Below are 22,771 nucleotides of genomic sequence, written 5' to 3'. Positions count from 1 at the left end.
TTAAGAATGAGAGAGATGTTCTCCTCTCTTAGAGATGGTGGGAGGAGGCCACGACTATGTGAGTCATTAAACATACTAATCATTGGCCCTGACAATATACTTATAAATTCTTTATATAACTCACTGAGGAGCCATTGAGGATCTGGTGCCTTCCCAGTCTGGAGCTGCCTCACAGCTTCCTGCACCTCCTGCTCTGACACTGAGGCTCTGAGGAGAGATTCTTGTTCAGAGGTCACTGCCAGAAGGCCCAAGTTCTTAAAAAAGGACTCCATCCTAACCGCCCACTCTCACAGCTTTCAGAATGGTATAATTCAGAGTAAAATTTCCAGAATACTGCATTAATCCCTTTAAATCATAGGTCAAATTTCCAGTGTTCTCTCTTATTGAGGTAATGGCTTGGGGGCCACTCCTTTTCCTAGCAAGGTACCCTAGGTAATTGCCCAGCATAATGCTCAAATAGCTTTTGACTTGCAAATGTCAGCTCCCTCTTGGCTGTCTGTGTAAGCATGGAGTTCAGTGTAGACCGGAGTGCCATGATCCTCTGCAGTTTAACCAGCAAGGGCAAATTGTCAAATTATGTCTTTTCAGCTACTTTCAGATGTGTCTCAAGCAAACGTTGCTGCTCACCCATCTGTCGCTTCTTATTCACTGAATGGAAGGTAATCAACCCTCTAGTATAGGTTTTTAGCTGGTTCCCAAAGAATGGATGAGCTACTGGCCAGATCTGAATTAATATCTAAGAAAGCCCTGAACTCAGTAGGAAAGGATTCAATAAACTTGCTATCCTTAAGGATGAAGGGGTTCAGTCACCAGTGCCTCAAGCCTGCCACTGTATCCTTACTCTTAACCATTAAATACACTGGGGTGTGATGGAAAATAGTGATATTGCTAATTGTACATGACACCACCCAGTCCAGATGTGCTGTGGGGGTCAGAAAAAGATCAATCCTGGTGTGGCATTTATGTGATTTCGAAAAGAGTGTGAAGTCCCAGCAAGTAAAGTGAAGATGTCTGGACATCTCCCAACCCCAATTCAGCACACAAACCCCTTAATTGTTTAGCTTGCAAAAAAGATATCAGCATGCCTTTGGGCAATCTGTGTACTAAATTGGCCACTCCTCTACTCCTTTCATTGAAAGATTAAAAATAAACCCGGTCATACCCATGCTGTTGCAGCTTCAAATGCTCTGCGTCATGTAAGTGTGTTTCTTGTAATAAGGCAACATCCATCCTCTCCCTTTTAAGGCTGGAAAGTACCTTCTTCCTTTTGACAGGTGAGTGACTCCCTTTAATATTCCAGGTGCACCACTTCAACACATCCTTAACCATAAACTTCCATAGCACTATCTAGACTCCAGACAGGACGAACAGATCGCTGAGCTTTAATGCAAAAGAATCCACAAAACCCAAAAATTATGCAGACTAAAATAACTACATCCAACAGATCTATAAAACTTATAAAAACTATGTACAACAAAAACAGAAAAACTAAAAAAATCATCAAAGGCCATCTAGTTCTATTTTGAGTTTGTCATGTATATGGATACTGTATTGTGATGAGGGTTCATACTTGACTCCACATCATCTTTAAGATGATCATCATACATCACTGTAAATTTCCAGTGAGATCAAACTAATCTGGATATAGACCTATGAAGTTATGGATGGATTCAGTTCTGTTGTCTGTGACCCTTGGTTTCACAACGGATGTTTTTGCTGCTTACTGAGTCACTAGCATGCAAGGATCCATGCACATCGGCAAACTAATGATAGCTGGACTGATTATTTTGAAAATGTACAAAATTTCTGATAACCATCCAGAAGAACCATTTTGACATTTGTGGTTAACAGTGCCAATACATGGAATATTGGATCTATTATAATCAATGATCTTATTATGTGTAGGCTTCTCCACACTGCCATTTACCTGCATACATTGCTACCAGGATTTGTAATTGGGTAAAATTAGTTCTTGTATCTCTGATGATTTGGCTCAGTTTACACTATTCATTTTTTTCTGAAATACTTAACTTTGATCTTCCTGACTGTTTCAGCTCTTCTTCACTGTTGTACATGAGACCAACCACATGTATGGTTTGGTTAGGACTGGAAGCTACTTTGTTCCAGTTATTTCTTGAACTTTGTCTAAAAGGTTGCACTTCATGGGTGTAACCTTGGTCACATTTTTTGTGTTGGACTTCGTCTCAACCATTTTCATGAATGATTGAGCTTGCTGCTACATTTTGAGCTGTTTCTGATGATGAGATATTGCGCATATCTTTGTCCAAAGCAAAGGCATATTGCTTGTATATTGTGGATAGTTAGGTACTGCTTCACTACATGGGAGAAATAGCACCTCACACATGACTCGGATGGTTTTTGATCAACTCGAATTGACTTTGATCACCATTGCAATTATTATTGCTGACTCCAGAGCTTGGAGGTGTTTCTGTCCTGCAATCCTTATTCCAATATTGCATCAACTTTGTGTCTTTTTGCTTTATTGAAGAGTGTTCTTTGGAATGATTTGATTGGTAACGAAGCTATTACCAATTGTATGAATCTTTTAACCACATTGTTTACGGAACTCGAACTGTGTACCTCTGCACCATCACCTGCTAACAACTGAGAAATTGTTTGACTTGATTGCTGCCTGTAGGACATAAACACAAGTCTGTGAGCTTTGAAGTTGACACTAATGTTGAATGACTCATCCATGAATCTGGAGATCTTTTTAGGGTCTTTCTGGTTGTATTTGGACAAATCTGAGGAATTAAATTTTCTCAAATTTTCATTTCCTAAATCAGTGAAGAGTTTAACTTTTTTTTGGCTAAATGAATTGTTGGTTTGTGAATTGAAGTGTTTAATTATTAGAATTCTGAAATGAAGTCAATAGCTTGCCAACCTATTTTGAATTTTACATTCCCCATTGTGGCTTGTACATTATATGCTTGCTGTGCAACTACAGTAATTGCAGAAACCTTTACAGAACTATTTCTGAGCTGAAACTAACTGAAATGCACTGTACTGCTTTACTTTATAGCTGGGGCTACTGTTTCTTTTCATTTTGCAGTGCTGGGAGTGAAATAGTTGCAACTGGACAAAATACACCAAATCCGTGGTTGGTGCTAACTATGGATTGCAATATAATTTATTTCAAAGGAACTTAAAATGTCTGTACCAAAAGTAGGAAACAGATGGAGCTTGCACATCATCCTTGCATTTTGTGCCTCTTCTTGAAAATCAGAATGTCAAAACTGAGTGATGATTCAGTGAAGGAGAAATTTGAAAAGCACCAACATTCCTGGCAGTCCTGTTTGCACATTGGTTAGGAACAGCTATTACAGCGCAATTAAATTACACTGTTAGTAAAATGCTGCTGTTTGTCAACCATTAGGTTCACGTCAATTCAGGAACCTCACATTTTATATTAAACTAATGGTTATGTTGTGTAAAATCACACTAATTGGACAGCTAATCATTTATACTTCTTTTGAATAGATCTTGCATCGAACAAGGAGGTTGCTGTGCTGCAACTTGAGTTAAAGTTGTTTGAACTGATTTGAACTGAGAGTCTACTGCTCTCGTGTAGGCTTCTGACCTTGACTCAGTGATGTAGTTGCCTCAACAATAATGTCATCTAGAGTTAACTCAGTAGAATTTTATGAAGCATTAGCCACTAAGCATCCTCTAAAGTGTACTTCTAATATTGCACATTAGCTGCCATCAAGGTGAATATTCTGTTACTATGTTAACTGTGGTAACATGAACACTGAGATGGAGTTCTTTCCAGAGATTAACTCTCAGCAGCGCTGGTAAAATTGTTGAAGAACAGGGCTGAAGGCCCAGTCAATGAGGTGGCTTTGAGAGAATTTTGATGATGGCAGAGGAAGTTTGGGACAGAATTAACCAGATATTGTTGAACTGATATGAAACCAATAGTGTAGCAAGGAAAACGATGTTGGGAAACTAGAGTTGGAAAAGTCGAAGATGACATGTTGGTTCAGACCTATCATAGATAGGGGACATCAAAAGGTTGTAAGGGTTTATTAACATTGTAATTGAAAGAAGGTTGAGCAGATCAGTGTATTGGGATGGTGTGTAGCCTGGAATAGAATTTGAGTGGTTAAGTTTATTAGTTAAACTGTAGTCAATGAAGCATGAAACAAGAGAGATTGTTAAGCAGAGGACTTTTCCAGGAAATGAAGCATGTGAATGAAATTGCTTTAGGACTGAGTTATAACCTGAACTGGCAAGCCAACTACCTACTTTATTTGGCATCTTTCAAATGTCAACCTTTTGTGAGGAGGATATTGGTTTCTGAAATTAGCCTTACTGAAACCATTTGTAAAAAGACATCTAATTTCTACCCTGGTGTGTTTTGAGATTGTAAAGCACCAATCCTGCTGTCAGGTTGTCTCCAAGTCATAGTCACAGTTTTGCATCCAATTTACACATAACAAAGTCTCCAAAAAAGCAAACAAGATAAATAGTCAGTTAATCTGCAATGTGATGTCGGTTATTAGTAGAATGTTATACACAGAAACTTCTTATCCATCTTTCCAAACATCCATCTAAACTGTGTCTTGGGTCAACATCCAAAAAAATCTGAGATTTTGTGCTCAAGTCTCTGAAGCAGAAGGTACTTAAAACTCTAATCCAAGAAAATACTGCTTGCACTATAAGCAACAATGAATACTGAGTTTAATCAAGCGTGAAGATGACAAAGATCTTAACAACTGTGCATTTTCCTTACTTGAGCATGATTCTGATAGAAGAATTCAAGTAAATGCAAGACCATTCCCAATATAAAGGATGGCAACAGAAAATGTTGGAAATACTCAGCAGTTCATGTAATGTTTTTGGAGAAGTAACAGATATAATAGCAGAACGTTTTTCCACCAATGGTGGGGATGGTATGGGAACCATGGCCACCTCTGCGGGTATTGCAGTTGTATGAGGTTCTTGGCTGTAAGGATCCCAAAGGAAGTTACACCTTTATTGAGGCTGTGCTGCCAGAAAGTTCTTTGCTTTGGGGAATACTCTGAGTGCTCAACTGGCTTCACCATTTAATGGAAGACAATAAGCAGGAGCAAAGAGATAAGGTGTCAGCTGAGATTTCCTATTTAGATTCACTTCACTGCAACACTCTGCATTTTCCAGACTAAATGAAGATTTTGATAATGACTGAAGAGCAATGAATTCAGAGGCTGAGGTTGACCAGAAGTGCCTTTGTAAAGGATGGCTACTTGCTTCAGCAGTACCGTTACACTTCAGATACCTAAGTGTGGCGGTGTAGTTGTTGGGTAGTCATCGATTCTTGCACTATTTGAGAATCTTAAGTGGCCTGTAAGTTTCATTTTACCATCAGCAAGTTGTGCTGACACCATGTGATGTTGCCTCTAAGTGTATCCTGGCAGCCTGGCTGCAGGAGTGGTGGAGAGAGTGTTCTGCAGGTGAAGAAATTAGCGAAGGAACTTTCTTCTCAGTGTCTAACAGAGGGACCCCAAAATGACTGAGCTGGTCCACTTGAACACACAGCCCAATCAATGCACTCTCCCCTTGTCTTGTTGAGGACTGATTGCCTGGTCCTGGCGAGGCCACCTTCTTCTTTCCAATGCTGCTTGCCCCTTGTCGTTTAGGTGAGACTGACTGCTGGCTCTGTACTTGCCACCCCTCTTGGTGGCAGTGTTGAGACTGGAGAGCTGCTGGCCTGATTGGCTGCTTTTTCTTGGAGATGGGGCATCATCTGTCATGGAGGGTGAAAGCCCAACCTCAGGCAATTACCGGCCTGATGACTGTAACATCTCAGTATTACCTCCAGTTAAAAGCTTGCCCAATGCTAGGTTGAAAGTCTTACTCTGACTTGTACAGAACCTGGCCTGAAATGTTAACTTTGTTTCTGCCTCCACAGATGTTGCCTGATTGGCTGAGTATTTTTGGCAATTGCTATTTTTATTTCAGCATCTGCAGTATTTTGTGTTTGTCCAGTTATATTCAGATGTTATCAGCATTTCCGAAAGTTTTTGCTCGTGAAAGATTTTAATTAGCATTGCCAAGCATTACTAACATCAAAGAACTGTAATCTGTGCTTGCTACGATAAAGTGAAATTGCTATTATAATAATCTGAGTTGAACACTGACTAATTGTTGCTAATTAAATGCTGCATACTCCTGTTGTTAAGGATTGTTTTCTACAAAATTATCTGTTGAGGAAGAGGCACAGCAAATTCCAGTTTCCATGCATTACCTGGAGGAAATGGGTATTGCAGCTTATGAGATCCTTGGCTGTCAGAATTCCAAAGGAAGTTACAACTTCATTGAGGCTGTGCTGCCAGAAAGTTCTTTGCTTTGGGGAATACTCTGAGTTCTCAACTGCCCCATCATTTAATGGAAGACAATAAACAGGAGCAAAGAGATTAGGTGTTGGCTGAGATTTCCTATTTAGATTCATCGCAACACACTGCATTTTCCAGGCTATATGAAGATTTTGATAATGACTGAAGAGCAATGACTTCAGTGGCTGAGGTTGACCAGAAGTGAATTTGTAAAGGCTGGCTACTTGCTTCAGTAGTACCTTTGCACTTCAGATGCCTAGGTGTGCCATTGTTTATTCCTTCAATGTTTATACCTTCAGTTCTTTCTGAAGCTGAGCAGCAGCCTTCGGCAGAATTTGATAAATTGCCATATCAAAGGTAATTGTAGAAAATAAAAGCTCATGTTGTAGGAGTTATCATATTGGCATAGATAGAAGATTTGCTGGCTAACAGGAAGCATAGAGTAACAACAAATACGTCTTTTTCAGCCTGGCAGGGTGTCATGAGTGTAGTGGCACAGACATGATGACTTGGGAACTTGGGGAAGTTATTCGTGATATCTTGGAGACAGTCCATATCACAGTTGTTGGATGTATTAGAATGTATGAAGGTGGATAGATCTCCTGATCTGATCAGATATATCCACTGCAAGAGGCTAGAGAAGAAATTGAAGGTGCCCTGGCTGATATTTTTGCATCGTTCTTAGCCATGGGTGAGGTCCCAGAAGACTGGAGGGTAACAAATGTTGTCCCCTTATTCAAGAAGGGCTGCAAGGAAAAACCTGGGAACTATAGACCAGTCAGCTTAATATCTGTGGTGGGTACATTACTTAAGAAGATTCTGAGCGATAAGATATACATGCATTAGGAAAGACAGAGTTTGATTAGGAATAGTCATTACAGCTTTGTGCATGGGAGATCATGCCTCACAGGTTTCTTAGAGTTCCTTGATGAAGTGACCAGGAAGGTTGATGAGGGCAGGGTGGTAGACGAGGTCTATGTGGATTTCAGTAAGGCCTTTGATAAGATTCTACACACAGGGCTGCTCTGAAAGGTTAGACCACATGCAATCTAGGGGGGCTGGCAAATTGGATACACAATTGGCTTGATGATAGGACGCAGAGTGTAATAGTGGAAGGATGTTTGTTGGACTGGACACCTATGACTAGTGGAGTGCCTCAGAAGTTAGTGCTGGGCTTATTGCTGTTTGTTATCTGTATCAATGATATGGATGAGAATGTACAAGGCATGACTAGTAAGTCTGCAGATGACACTAAAATAGGCAGTATTGTGGACAGTGAGGAAGATTATCAAAAAGTGCAGCCGGATCTTGATCAGCTGGGGAAGAGGGCTGAGAAATGGCAAATGGAGTTTAATATAGATAACTATAAGGTCTTACATTTTGGAAAGTCAAGTCAAGGTAGGAATTTCACGGTGAATAGTAGGGCCTTAGGGAGTGAAGTGGAGTAGAAGGACTTTGGAGTTCAGAAGCACAGTTCTCTGAAAGTGGAGTCACAGGTAGACAGTGCAGTGAAGAAGGCTTTTGGCACACTGGCCTTCACAGTCAGAGCATTGAATATAGAGGTTAGGAAGTTATGTTATACAGGATAATTGTGAGGCCGCACTTGGAATATTGTGTTCAGTTTTGATCACGGAAAGAATGCAAAAGAAATTTACAGGATATTGCCAGGACTGAATGGTCCGAGTTATAGGGAGAGGTTGGACAAGTTAGTACTTTTTTTCTTAGAGTACAGAGATCTTATAGAAGTGTATGAGGTCATGAGAGGCATGGACAGGGTGAATGCACTCAGTCTTTTTCCCAGGGTTGGGGAATCAAGAACTAGAGGGCATCAGTTTAAGGTTAGAGGGGAAAGAATAAAAGGGAACCTTAGGGGCAACTTTTTTACGCAGAGGGTAGTACGCATATGAAATGAGCTGCCAGTGGAAGTGGTTGAGATGGGTACATTAACAATATTTAAAAGGCATTTGAACAAACACATGGAAATGAAAATTTTAGAAAGGTACGGGCCAAGTTCAGAGAAATGGGCTGAGCGCTGCTGGACATTTTGGTCAGCATGGATCAGTTTGGGCTGAAGGAGCTGTCTCCTTGCTATAGGATTCAAAGACTCTCTATGACTCTGTAACACAGTCATCAGGACCTCAACTCTTCACAACTTATATAAATGATACGGATAAAGGGGTTGAAGGTATGATAGCATAACTTTCTGATGACACAAAGATAGATAGGAAAGTAAGTTGTGAAGAGGACAGAAGGAGGTTATAAAGGGATGCAAATAGGCCGTGAATGGGCTAAGATCTGTCAAATGAAGTCTAATGTGGGGAAGTGTGAAATTGTCCATTTTGACAAAAAAAATTTAAAAATTATCTTAATGGTGAGAAGTTGCAAAGTTCTGAGATGCAGAGAGATCTGGGTATGCTGGTTCTTGAATCACAGAAGGTTAGGATACAGGTACAAAAGTAATCAGGAAAACTAATGGAATATCCTTACTTATTATGAGGAGAATTGAATGCAAGAGTAAGGAGGAAAAGCTTCAGTTAGCCCGGGTATTGATGAGATTGCATCTGGAGTACTGGGTACAGCACTGGTCATCATACTTAGAAAAGGATGTTAATTGTTAGAAGCAGTTCAGATAAGCTTTACTTGACAAATAACTGGAATGAGTGGATTGCTTTATGAGAAAAGGCTACGTAGAGGCTAGGCCTCTATCCTCTGGAGTGTAAAAGAGTCAGAGCTGATGTGATAGAAACATATAATATCTTGAGAAGACATGACCAGGTAGATGTTGAAAGAATGTTTTCGCTTGTGAGAGAATCTAGAACCAGGGAGTCATTCTTTAAAAATAAAGGTTGCCCACTGAAGGCAGAGATAAGGAATTTTATTTTTCACTCAGAGGGATGTGAGTCTTTGGAATTTCCTTCCTCAAAAGATAGTACATGCAGAATCTTTCCTGTTTTTAAGGCAGAGGTAGTTAGATTATTGATTAACAAGGAGATGAGAACTTATTGGGGGCATGCAGGAATGTAAAGTTGAGAGATTAAAATTAGATCAGCCATGATCTTATTGAATTGCAGAGCAGGCTCAAAGGGGCAAATGCCCTACTCTTATTCCTCATACTTATATGTTTGTACAATGAGCCAACTTGCTGTCTTTTTCTGCCTATATAAATAAGTTGATGTTGTATTCCCAGATGGCAAAATTATCTTTTTGTTTCCCACAATCAGTATCAGTTTCACGACGGGGCTGCCTAATTCAACCAGGCTATTCACTTTAAATGACTAAAAAGTTCCGAAATGTAATCTATCAAACACAGTAGCTGTCAGACTGTTCTCTAACATTCAGTTTCAATGAATCACCATTGTTTCTGGCAAAACGAGAGACAGGTTAAATTTATTGTGGTTGCCACCTCAACAAACTCAATGTCCAGGCCCTGACTCCATCCCCTTTCTACTCAATCCAGTTGACTCTTCAGTTCCAGAGTAAATAACCAGTAATGGAACCCAAAGTGAGTGACATTTGTATATTATTCATGCAGTGATGGGGTTGTCAGCTAATTGGATAGACACGTTTGTGGAATATGGCAAATCTTGTGGAAAGGGTGGGCAGGAAGCCAACACCCCTGCTTTTATCTCATGGATTGAAGGTCCAGGCGCCATCCTCACAGGACACTTAAACATTCACTACAAGCCAGGTACCTTGCTGGACATCTGCCATATTGGTTCTAAAACTGTATATACCACATTTTCACTTATTCGATTCCCTCACCTTTTGTCAGTTATGCAGCTTGCTACACTGTGGAATGTTGGACTGCAGCCAGAGAGTGGCTCAATGGTTTAGTGGTCAAGAGTGTGATGATGGAAAAGCATAGCAGGTCAGGCAGCACCAAGGAGCAGGTTTTTCCCAGGTATGGCAACAGGAAGCATTCCTGTCAGACCAAATCAACCACAATGGAGATGGCAGCCCATGTCAATGGCCGTGGGGCTAAACAGAGGAAAGTTTTGTCTAGGAAGTGGATGGACAATCCCCTGCATGCTGCAAAGGTAAATGGCACCTGGTTTTCACCGTAGTGTGGCATTCTTATGATCAGCACGTACTGCAGATATACAAGATACGTACTGGCACTGGAACATCAAGCAGAATTGCTAGAGATGATGAACAGACCAAAGCAAAGGCTGAAGGGGTCTTTCCACATTCTAAATGAGGTCATTGGCTCTAGCTGTGATTTTCTCCATTGAAAGAATTTCTCCATAGGATATCAAATGCCATGGAAGGTGTGGTGCCACAGAGTACACAGTGGCTCGTGCCTGCATTCCATTGCTTTAGCCATGTGTACAGTGCTGAAATGACTGGACACGAGGGAAAAGAGGCATCCAAACCTTCTTCAGGTGTTCCTTCCCCTCAACGAGGTACTGCCAGGAAGCAATAGGAAGGAGGTGCTCAGCAAAGCAAGGAAGGCTCCAAAGCAAGTCTCCAGCAATGTTCTTCATCCCAGGACGTTCCAAAGCTGCCTTGCCATTCCATCTCCCCTGTGCCAGTCAGTCGAGTGCCTCTAGCAGGTTAAGCCGAGAACCATGTGCCTGCCTTTGTCCAGGAGATCCTTGTTAGGCTGGAATGCTCGAAGTCTTGATCCACCGGAGTGAGGCTAAGGTCACCTTAGTAATCAGGGCATTCAAATCAGCTTGCTTCCCCTTGGGCAGGTCCTGTCAGACTGGAAGACAGCGAATGTGGTTTAAAAAAGGGTACAGGCAAAAGGCAGGTAACTATAGGCCAGTTAGCTTAGCATCTGTAACTGGGTAAATGCTGGAGGCTATCATTAAAGAAGAAATAGTGAAACATCTGGATGGAAAGGGTTCCATCAGGCAGACGCAGCATGGATTCAGGAAGGGAAGGTCATATTTGACAGACTTACTGGAGTTATTTGCGGATGTAACAAGCATGTTAGAGGGGAACAGGTGGATGTTGAATACTTGGATTGCCAGAATGCATTTGATAAGGTGCCGCATGAAAGACTCATCCGTAAGAGAAGAATGCATGGAGTTGTGGGGAATATACTAACATGGATAGAGGACTGGTTAATCAATAGAAAGCAGAGAGTTAGAATAAATGGGTGTTTCTGGCTGGAGATCAGTGGTGAGTGGGGTGCCACACAGGTTGATGCTGGGCTCTCAACTGTTCATGACAGATATAAATGATTTGGAAGAGGAGAGCAAGTGTAACATTTGCAAGTTTGCCGATGACACTAAATTGAGTGGAAAGGCAAATTATGCAGGGAATATGGAGAGTCTACAGATAGATTTAGATGGGTTAAGTGAGTGGGCAAGGATCTGGCAGATGGAGTACAACATTGGTAAATGTGATGTTATCCACTTTGGAAGTAAAAATAATAGTTCAGAGTATTATTTAAATGGTGAAAGATTGCAGCATGCTGTTGTGCAGGGGGACCTGGGAGTGTTCGTACATGAATTTCTGAAAGTTGATTTGCAGGTACAACAGGTGATCAGGAAGGCAAGTGGAATATTGGCTTTCATTGCGAGAGGGATTGAATTTAGGAGCAGGCAGGTTGTGCTGCAATTGTATAAGGTGTTGGTGAGGCCGCACCCGGAGTACTGTGCGCAGTTCGGGTCTCCTTACTTGAGAAAGGATGTACTGGCTTTGGAGGCGGTGCAAAGGAGGTTCACCAGGTTGATTCCGGAGATCAGGAGGTTGAGCCTCCTGGGACTGTTCTCGCTAGAATTTAGAATGTTGAGAGGGGATCTTATATAAACATATAAAATTATGAAAGGGATAGGTAAGATAGAGGCAAGCAAGTTGTTACCGCTGGTGGGTGAGACTAGGACCAGGAAACATGGTCTCAAGATTTGGGGGAGTAGATTTGGACAGAAATGAGGAGGAACTGCTTTTCCCAGAGAGTAGTGAATCTATGTAATTCTCTTCCCAAGGGAGCTTCATTAAATATATTCAAAATACAGTTGAATGGGTTTTTGTATGGTAGGGGAATTAAGGGTTATGGGGATAATACAATTATGAGGAGCTGAAATGATGGATAGATCAGCCATGAATGCCAGAGCACGCTCGACAGCTCAAATGGCCTACTCCTGTTTCTGTTACTGGGAAACTATATCTGATTTTTGGGAAGTTTGTTATCATTATTGACTTTCACTTTTTTTTAATTAACTGTGCAATGCATCAGTGTAAATACTGGAGTGTCATAATTATGTGATGTTTCAGTGCCAGAGCTGATTGTTCTCATTGTCAGGAGTGCTGGTCCTCATCCAGCTCCACAATGGTTAGTTCCCTTCACTGGAATTCTAGTATGGTGTGGCTTTCTTTCCTATGTGATTGTGTAGTTTTCACAGTATATATTGCATAATTTGACTAAATATGTCTGAATTTGTGCTTCTTTTCTAACAGTTATTAAAGAAGAGCTGTATCACAGGTAAGTCCACCTGACAAGTTTTTTTAAAGCTGTTCTTTTAACTTTGATAAATTTTTGATTTTCCTAAGCTTGTTATTTCTAAAAAATTCATTTTAAGTATTTACTGGACCAGATGTCTTAAAAATGAAAATACAGAATTGAAGTTGTAAATTGGGCAGAACCTTCAGGTGACAACAGCAGAACGTGTTCAAATGTTTGTTGGTTGTGCACATAGGGAACGTGCAGAGTTCCTGACCCGGACACATATGCAGAATTGACCTTGGAAGTTTAATATTGTGACTTGCACTACCTGAGACGCAATGAGATCATGTTCAAAACTGAGCTGTGTTTTGAATTCTTGGGCTCTGTACCTACACAGATATTTACCCAACTCTTCAAACACTGTTAATCATAAAAAGGGTGGTAGATGTTTGGGACTCTCTTCCAAAAATGACAGTTGATGCTAGATCAGTTATTCGGTCCTACAAGTCTACAGCAACCCTCCAAAGAGTATCCCACCCAAACCCATTTCTCTACATTTACCCCTAACCTACACATCCCTGAACATATGGGCAATTTACCTAACCTGCACATCTTTGGAATGTGGGAGGAAACTGGATCACCCGTAGACATGGGGAGAATGTGCAACTCCACACAGACAGCCACCCAAGGTTGGAATTGAACCTGAGTACCTGGTGCTGTGAGGCTGAAGTGCTAACCATTGGGCCACCGTGCTGCCCTGAGAAAGATAATTTTTTGTTCAGCAAAGGTATTGAGAGATATGGGGTAAGGGCAGATACACAGAGTTGGGCCACAAATCACAATGAATGGCAGAACACGTTTGAGGGGCTGAATGGATTACTCCTTTTCTTTTATTCTTATATTCCTAAAAGTGTCAGACAGTGATGAACGGCAGAGGGAAAATAGAAAAAGCATTTTAAAAATCCCTTCCAACCCTAACACTGCTTACCCCCTCCTCCTCCTACAAGACTGCATATACATTCTGGCACCTAATGCTTATCCCCTCCATCCTGTCCCCAAAACTGCCAGCACCTTCCACAATATTGACACTGATCACTCTCTCCCCTGACCCTGCTCACCCACTCCTGCGACTTGACCCTGCTCATTGTCTCCTCTTCCTCCTGAAACACTGTTTATCCCTCACCTCTCACTTAACCCTGATAATATTCATTCATTGCTACATCCTCAACACTACTCATTCCCAGCCACACCTCCTCAGCACTTGGGAACTGATCAATCCTTCTCTCATTCCCTCCCTCAATTTCCTCTGCACCCCTTACACTGTCCATATTCTCCTGGAGCCTCATCACTCACCCTAACAATAACCACCTCCATTCCCCACCAACACTGCACATCCGTCTGATGTCCTTGACAGAGCTGTCCCTCTGCTCCAACAATACTTGCCTTCCCCTTATCCCACAGCAACAACCCCACAGCAATTCCTATCCATCTCACACTTCTCCTTCTTGAATTCGTGGCTGCTGTCTGACCAATGTCAGAAGTCTCAGTATTGCCAGAGATTTAAGCATGATCAGCCTTACAGAGGGTGGGGTGCTGAAGGGGGAATGAGCATTGTTCAGTGGTAAATGGATAAGTTTCCATCGGCTAGCTGATAGCATACTGCTCTCACTGTCTGCCACCTCCCTCAAACACAGGAACAAATGAGGACTAAGCATTACTACTAAATATATAGATATACATATAACAGTTCTTGGCCCTTTATATAGCTCTTCTAGTTAACAGTTTTAACTCAACCAAATTGGCTTTTCTATTAATATATGTGCTCACTGTTTACAGAAAGAGTTTTTTTAAAAGGAAATAGAGAAGTAGGTTTGGTCTGAAAAGTATATGATGAAATTGGGATATTCTGCAAGAGCCAAAGTTGATGAGCCACATGAGTATAAATAAGTGGTAAAACATTGTGATCATTCCAGTCATAATTCACCGCATTCAGCTTGTTTTCTTAATATATTGTAGGTCACCAGCATATTATACACAAGCACATCAAGTATCAGGTAATATTCAACGCAATATTTAAAAATTAAATGTAATTATGTGAATGAACTCAACTAAGAACTTTTGTACATGCAAATCAAACTGACAAATATCTATAATTAAATGTACAACTGACTATATTACCATTCTGGTCACAACAAATAATCTCTGTAATGGACTTTGACTCTACTATCTCAGCACAAAACAAACAGCACAAAATATCGTAAAGGACAATATTACAACAGTTATGGAATTGTCTCTGTTTTCAGGGGACTGAATTCAATGAAGCAAAGAAACACAGGAGAAATTTGATCATAGTTTCCAAATTCTGACCAATTTTGATCATATTGGGCGAAACATTTATTTTTAGGCTTTTTAGTTTGTTTTCGTTCAGATGTGATGAATGGAAACCAATTTGAATTGTTATTAAAAGAGTGAGGGAAGAGGGTAGAAAAACAAATTTATGCAAAGAACAGTGCAGGATGCTTTGTCACATGAATAGTTGAGATAGAGACTAAATATTTTAAGGGAAGAGTAGATTTGGAAGTCAGAAACCTCCAAGGATGTAAGAACAGGTCAGTGAGATCTATTTTAGCAAAGAACTGACAGGAACATAAGAGACAAAAATAAGTTTGTGTTATGCAATTGATTTTAATAATTCTCAAACTGTTCACTGCGGTAAAACATTTCTGTGTTTTTTAAATACTGCTTTACAAATAAATTATTTCTCTGCTAAACTGTTGAATTTAAAATTGAACTGAACAATGCATCAGATGTCATTCTCTTCAGTTCTTTGGAATGGAACAACTTTGTAAGAGGCTTCTACTGTAGACACATTTTGAAAATACTGCTATGACTAAAGGAGATATATTAAAAAGATTTTTTTTCAATTTGTAGTTGTATGAAGGGTTTGATAAATGTTGCTAAAATCATTGCCAAATATTTGACTCGTCATACAGGTTCATAGACAATGAGAGATAAGTGTTTATTAGCTTGGGGGACACCACTCCACAACATGCATGGATGGATATATGAAGGGAAGAAAACAGTCCTGCATGAAGATCCACAGTTGATGTGGATATTAAACCCACTATGGCATTATTATGGTTCAGATGAGCAATCACCAATTGTGTGCTCTCTCTCCTACTGTCCTCATCCCTGCCCCCGATCATGAGGTGATCTTGCTGGCGACAGACTGAGAACCTGTGGAAACATGTACAAAGTACTGAATATACTGGGTCAAATCTGTCTTGCTGGTTTTCAGAGATGGCCTCAGATATTTGTTCCAAATTATTCTGAGTTTGTTCCTCCAAATGAGAATACAGGTATGAAAATGAGCTATGGAAGAGTGAGTGTGGAGTACCATGGTTAGCCATGCGTTAAAGGCAAAAATATCATTAAAGCACTGAAACATAGGCATGGGTAGTATAGGTTATATTATTATGGATTCATGGATTAAGGAGAGCAGGAACAAATGAGAGACACTTGGGAAAGGAAGTTACCTAGGCTTTATGCTGTCTGTTTCATGGTGAATGTCACAAAATGTGGGATTTTACACCAAAATCGAAGGAAGATATTAAATGAGTCTGCTCTAATAAGGATGGGTATATTAGCTAAATGGTCAGTTGATTAACCAGGTGGTTTGTGATATAGAATAAGGCCAACAGCGGGGGAGTTTCAATTCCCACAATGGCCGAGGTTACAATGAAGGATTCACCTCAACCTATGGTGACCCTCAAGTTAAGCCATCACCAGTTGACTTTTTTGAATGAGAGAGCCACCCCATTGTGTGGTATGACTATGGTGATTTTGACCTTTACCTTTAATGATAGACTGCTCTCAGAGGTTACATTTTCCATCATATTATTTCATTACTAAGGGGTCAGTGAGTCTATTTATATTTTAAGTCTGTTATTCAAGGAGCCCAATTAAATATAGGATGGTTTATTTCCTTCCTTCACTTCAAAGCATTGTACATATTTACTTCATAAAGTGTTTTTTCTCCTTCTATTCTACAGCCAGCCAACCTACTCTGTTAATGCAAGTGCCTAAGGCCTATAGCAGCCATTCTCCCCTTTCCTTGTAGCAGACTATCAGCAGAGGTAGAATCTTTCCTATAAAGTGAATGAAGCTGACCTCAAGACATTCAATAAGATGAATAGGTTGGATTAGAGAAAGTCTGCTACGTTTATGCAGAGCTACTGCTGCAAAAAATATTGTATTTTCTTCTAATGACTACTTTCTCATCAACTTTATCCTTAACCTTTTCTCAGTCTTGGAATTCTGGCCTTTTGTATTGGGTACATTGAAATCTTTTTACTTGTTCCATCTCAGATGAGTTAAAAGTAGGGTGGATGCATAGCATCTGCTTCAATGCCAAGAATGTGACCAATAGGTTTATTTGAAATCACAAGCTTTTGGAGCATAGCCCCTTCATCAGGTGAAGTGAGGGAGAATCACACAGACACAGAATTTACCGGCAGAGAGATCAAGGGCAGAGAGAGTAAAAGGTCATACAAATGATGTGATTGGAGTGTAAAATAATAAGTCTCTGCAGGTGATTAAAAATGTCAGATTGTGTGAGTAAAATGTCAATAGCTGAATAACAAATGAAGGGATGACCTATAATCCAATTAAATGATATAATTACATAACATTAAAAATAAGGTGGTGCTGGAAACAAACCAAATGACTGATAAAGCATGATAGCTTTAAGAGTCGCATGCTAAGCATCTAACTAATGAGTAATCCAAAACTGTACAAACTAATAAAGATAGAGGGATCATAACAATTTATCAAGGTGATGGTGTTAAAACAGGACAGTAAGGAAGATTTTATAGACCCTCGACATGCAACCTGCCCTCCCATCACCATGTCCTGCATGACTGACTGTGATGTCCCTCACCCTCGTCATGTAACCCCAGCAGTAGCCACAGCTCCCAGTGGCACCTCTGTGTTTCCAGCCCTTTAGTTGGTCAGCAGTTCTTGAGTGGCTTGTGACCATCTCCATTAAGGATGGTAGCCTGTTGCTGACAAAATACACTCCAAGTCCTGCTGACCGTCACCAGAATGGGTTTTGTGAGATTCCTGCTGTTACTACTAAACCCAGCCTAGCGCTTCTAAATGGACACAAAATTATTTGCTTGCACCTTAAAAGTCCTTGGATATTATTTCTCTTTTAATAAATAAGCTGCATTCATGAAAATAGCAATTCTTCCAGTTGGTTCCCCTCTTCACCCACTTACAAAAACGTAACCACATCATGATCATAATAATTTAATGTCACAGTTGAACGAGTAGGTAAGCCAGTCAAGCGAGTTCATGGTCACAGTTCACAGCCACCAATACAGTACAGTCTGCTGCACCCAATACTGTATGTAAATTAGACATAAGTAAATTCAGGATTTTTGGTTCCCAATATAGTTTGCTCAACACAGCAGCTGATGGTCCTTTTTCCCCTTTGAATTAACTTTATTTTTTATTCCCAGCCTCTGTATACTCCTAGTGTGAGTCAGGACCGTCATAAAGAACAGACATTTAAAAAAAAATTAAGATGCTTGTAACATCATGTCATTTCTCACAGACCATGTAAGTCAAGCATGAGTTGGTAATCTTCGATTAAATATTTGACTAGGCCTACACCTATTTAACATCATAATCTTTGATATTTAGTTACAGATCAAGAGTTTATTGCTTTTTGTTTACTGACTGCAACAACATGTCATTGTATTAAAAACTACTCCATAATTCTAAATTGGGCTTAATTCATCTCCAAATTAAAAGCTAGGCACAATTTCAAACATGCCTTTTCTTTGGCAGATGATGATGGGAAGTACTTTATGATAGTGAGATGGAAATGGTGTACAGGGATATAGGGAATAGGCAGAAGATTGGCATTATGAAATAGAATTGGCATTGACACTATGGGCTAAATGGCCTCCTTTTACACCATAACAATTAGGTGATGCTGAAATTAAAACATGGACCAGTGGTGCCCACATGCTCATTGCTTCCACTTCAGACAAAAGCTTCAAATGATGTCACTGGTTCCTTAGGTTACTTTCTGATAGCCAATTTATATGCATTGTTGACTAAGCCAGCTTTTATTGCCCATCACTTATAGCAGTTTCAGTAGGAGCAACTCTTACAGCACTAGTACCTGCCTTTTCCTCAGCCATACCATCAAGGCAGAATGGACAGAGATAAAGATCCTGCTGCAATCTGGTTGGGACACCCAGTTCAAAGCATGCAGGTCAAGATTTGACTGTCAATATTTGTGAAATCCAATGCCTCAGAGGTCCAGGCTTTTACACCAGGTTGTTGCTAACATCCATACCTTCCTGAAACAAGATCTCCTTCCCAGTAAGTCATGTGGACATGCATTGCCAGTGGCTGCAAAGGTGCGTGTCACTGGAGGAGCATCAGGGTTCTCCATTTGTGGCTGAGGTTGTGTACAGTCATGTCCTGCAAGGAAAGTAAACAAATAACTATAAGAGTTAGAAATGGATTGAATGAAGGAAAGATGAAGACAGCTTTTGCAGGAGTAACTGTAAGTCCTGAGTATGAGAGAGCAATATAATGAGGCTGAGTGTGAGTGTCAGCTCTTCGGGTGGGGATATGAGATGCCTGGAGAAACAAGAGTGTGGTGATTGTAACAAGGTCAGACAAGTGGACTTCATAGAATATGAGTTCTGATTGGGGCTGTTAATCTGGGTCAATCAGGGAGCCCTGGCTGACAGATATAAACAGGAGTATCAGTGCCCAGGTATCTCTGGAGAAGGAGCATGTGATGTCCACCAACACCCTGGAGTTGTTCAGGGAGAGGTAGGCCCCGTAGGGAGTAGAGTGTATTATTTCCCCCTCTAACTCTATTTTGATTTAATCCCTGCCCTCCTCTTCACTGTTTGATCACACAGCATTGCCCTTTGATGTGAAGGGCACTGCTTGTCACTGGCCACTCAGGTGTTTTCCTTTCTTCCTGGTGGTGGAAACTGAATAAAGATTCATGCACCTTGTGTCTCTCACTGTGTCTCACACCTGCACACACACAACATGGGTGCTGGGAAAAAAATAAGCACTACCGCAGTTAGTGCGGCAGTGTGGGGGTAAAAAAAGAATAAACAGGGAAAAAAAAACAGAAGTGTCAGAGCCCGGGTGTCTCTGGAGAAGGAACATGTGGTGTCCACCAACACCCTGGAGGTGTTCAGGGAGAGGTAGATGCCGCAGGGAGTGGAGTGCATTATTTCCCCCTCCAACTCAATTTTGATTTAATCCCTGCCCTCCCCTTCACTGTTTGATCACACAGCATTGCACTGCTTGTCACTGGCCACTTGGGTGTTTCCTTTCTTTCTGGTGGTGAAAATTTGAATAAAGACTTTTGCACCTTGTGTCTTTCACTGTGCCTCAAATCTGCCCAGATACAACATGGGTGCTGTGGGAAAAAAAAACACGAGTGTCAGAGGTTAAAAAGAACAGGAGTGTCAGAGATTCCCTTCACTTTGAGAACTGGCTCTGAAGGAGCTGGATCAGTGTTAAGGACTCTCCACGTATAAATGAAGGGTAATTTGATGACGGGATATTGGTCTTTTGGAGTTATTTCAAGGAGTAAGTGAAGTTTCAAGGTGTTCATCTGTGGATTGATATTCAAATAAATGCTGGAGGGATGAGGCAGAGGCTTGGGCCCCAGCTGGAGAAGGACAAAGGTCAGTAGTGGCACTAAGGGGAGAGTTAGAGGCACAGAATTAGGGAAGCGTGGGGCATGTGCTTCCGGAATGGGGTCTGGACAAGGCCTACTGTGGGGTCATTGGGAGGTGAGGCCTGCTTGAGGAGCTGAATGAGGAAGGACCACCTGCTATGGAAGGTGAGGTTTGTCCTGGGAGCAGAGTGAAGTTGGGCTTGCTTTGGGAACAGGAATGATTGGGGTGAACAGCAGGAGGAAGGCTGTTGGGGGAGCTGGATTGAGAGGCCTCCACAGAGGCAGCTTTCTGTTTACGTGGGTGTGATAGACAGACTAAAGGGAAATTGGGAGGTCACAAAGGGAGTGGACACAAGAGGGAGCCTGTTGGGAGAATAGAAAATTAACACTATTTATTCTGCCATGCAGGCTAGTTTATTTTAAGTTTTGTAATATGTTGTTTCGAAAGACAGCTGCTTCCCTTCACTTTGAAATGATGTCAGTTTGCTTACTGTTCTTTGCACCACTTAAAGATGGCTTTCATAGGAAACTGAGCCCTTTAATTCAGAATCCTTCCTTTAACAGTTCTGCTGCCTGATCCTATGTTCAATTTTAATTGTCAGGTAACCGTGACTTATGATGTGAATGCTGTGATCCTGTTAAACAGACATGTTATCAGCCTGTTGAAGATTTCTAGCTTCAAATAATCTTGCTGTTTCTACAGGAGCTACCTTTTAAAATTTTCATCCTTTGACAGATGCCAGAGCAAAATTCCTACCTCGCTCCTTTCTGCCCATTATTCAGTAACAAGATTCAAGAATCGCTTGGATCTGTGGTCACATTTTTGTCTCTGAGTTGGAACGTTATGGATTTAAATCCCACTCCAGGATTTGAGAGCATTGGAACACAAGAGCAGGATGAGGTCATTCAGCTCTGTGCACTTGCACTGTCATTCCATATCATGGCTAATCATCTCGACACCATATCCCCACATTATTCCCTTATCTCTTGATGCCATTAGTGACTGGAAATTTATTGGTACTTGCTTTGAACTGACTTCATGACTGAGCTTCCACAGCCCTCCAGACAAGAGAATTCCAAAGCTTTACCATCCTCTGTTAAGGAAGTCCTCCTCATGAGAGCCCTAAATGGCTTGCCTTTTATTCTGAAACTGTGCCCCTAGTTCTAGATATCATAGCTAGGGGAAACATCATTTTGCATTTACTCTGTTTATCTCTTTAAGAATTGACTCCCTCTGCTACACTGTTATAATGATAACTTCTCCTCACATTGCATTTCCTATTGACTGCTTCGTCCAAACTGTACTTGACCTTCTGTGATGGTCATTATTTTCATACATGAGCCTCTCATTCTGATTGATAAGAATTTATTAGTGCTTCTAATTCACTCTTCCTTTCCCATCAATGCACTTGTACGTTCTTCTACCGTTCTGCTCTTCTCCCATTTTCTTACTCCCTTCTGACTACACGCTCTTGTTTCCACTCCCCATCGCTATTTTCTTTTCCCTCCTTGCTGAAAATAAGCTTTATTGAATCCATGGCAGTGGTTCAGGTGCAGGTGTAAAATGGGAGCGCTCAACAAAACAGATTTCTTTGCTGCATGCCTAAACCTTGATATTCCTTTTTTATTGTATATACTTCCAACCAGAAAACTCTTGGACTCTTATGGAATTTAGCCTGTTCAATCACTTTGCTACACGCCATAATACCCTGAGCATTGGGATTATTCTGGCACACGTACAATATATCCACACCAAAACTATTTCAATCTTGGCAAAACGTGTGACATTGTTTGAGGGACATCCAGTCTGATTGACTTATTTGAGTTTTTTTGAAAAGGTGACTTAAATATTGTTAAGGATGATGCAGATGATGTGGTTTACATGGACTTCAGTTAAGGCCTTTGAAAAGGTCTCACATGGAAGGCTGGTCCAAAAGGTAAGAGCCCATGATATCCAAGGCAAGTTTGCAAATATGATCCAAACATAGCTTCAATCAGGAGGCAAACGGGAATGGTGGAGAGTTTTTTTGGTTATCGAAAGCCAGTGAGCAGCAGTGTACCACAAGCATTGGTGCTGGAACCCTTGCTGTTTGTTATGTACGTTAACAATATAGATGTGAATGTAAGAGGTGGAATGAGTAAATTTGCAGATGGCATGAAAATTGGTGAGATCGTAGACAGTGAATAAGATGGTTTCAGGTGAGAGTTTGATATTGATCAAATGGTAAATTGGTGATAGATTTTAATACTGTTAAGAGTAAGGTAATACATTTTGGGAGGTCTAATAAAGGAAGGATAGACAAAATGATT

The 22,771-nt window shown here is 40.8% G+C and overlaps 1 protein-coding gene across 2 annotated transcripts in view; it reads left to right on the top strand.

The window, feature by feature from the left end:
- Positions 1-22,771, top strand: part of hepacam2 (HEPACAM family member 2) — a 101,399-nt gene that overhangs the window by 65,599 nt on the left and 13,029 nt on the right. For both annotated transcript variants that reach the window (XM_060825463.1, XM_060825462.1), the window contains 2 exons: positions 12,747-12,771; positions 14,749-14,786. In XM_060825463.1, the coding sequence (XP_060681446.1) occupies positions 12,747-12,771; positions 14,749-14,786 (63 nt within the window). The remainder of the gene's footprint in view (positions 1-12,746; positions 12,772-14,748; positions 14,787-22,771) is intronic.

This window comes from Hemiscyllium ocellatum, chromosome 5 (genome assembly GCF_020745735.1).
Source record: "Hemiscyllium ocellatum isolate sHemOce1 chromosome 5, sHemOce1.pat.X.cur, whole genome shotgun sequence".
Lineage (NCBI taxonomy): Eukaryota > Metazoa > Chordata > Chondrichthyes > Orectolobiformes > Hemiscylliidae > Hemiscyllium > Hemiscyllium ocellatum.
This window is presented reverse-complemented; position numbering and strand designations above follow the sequence as displayed.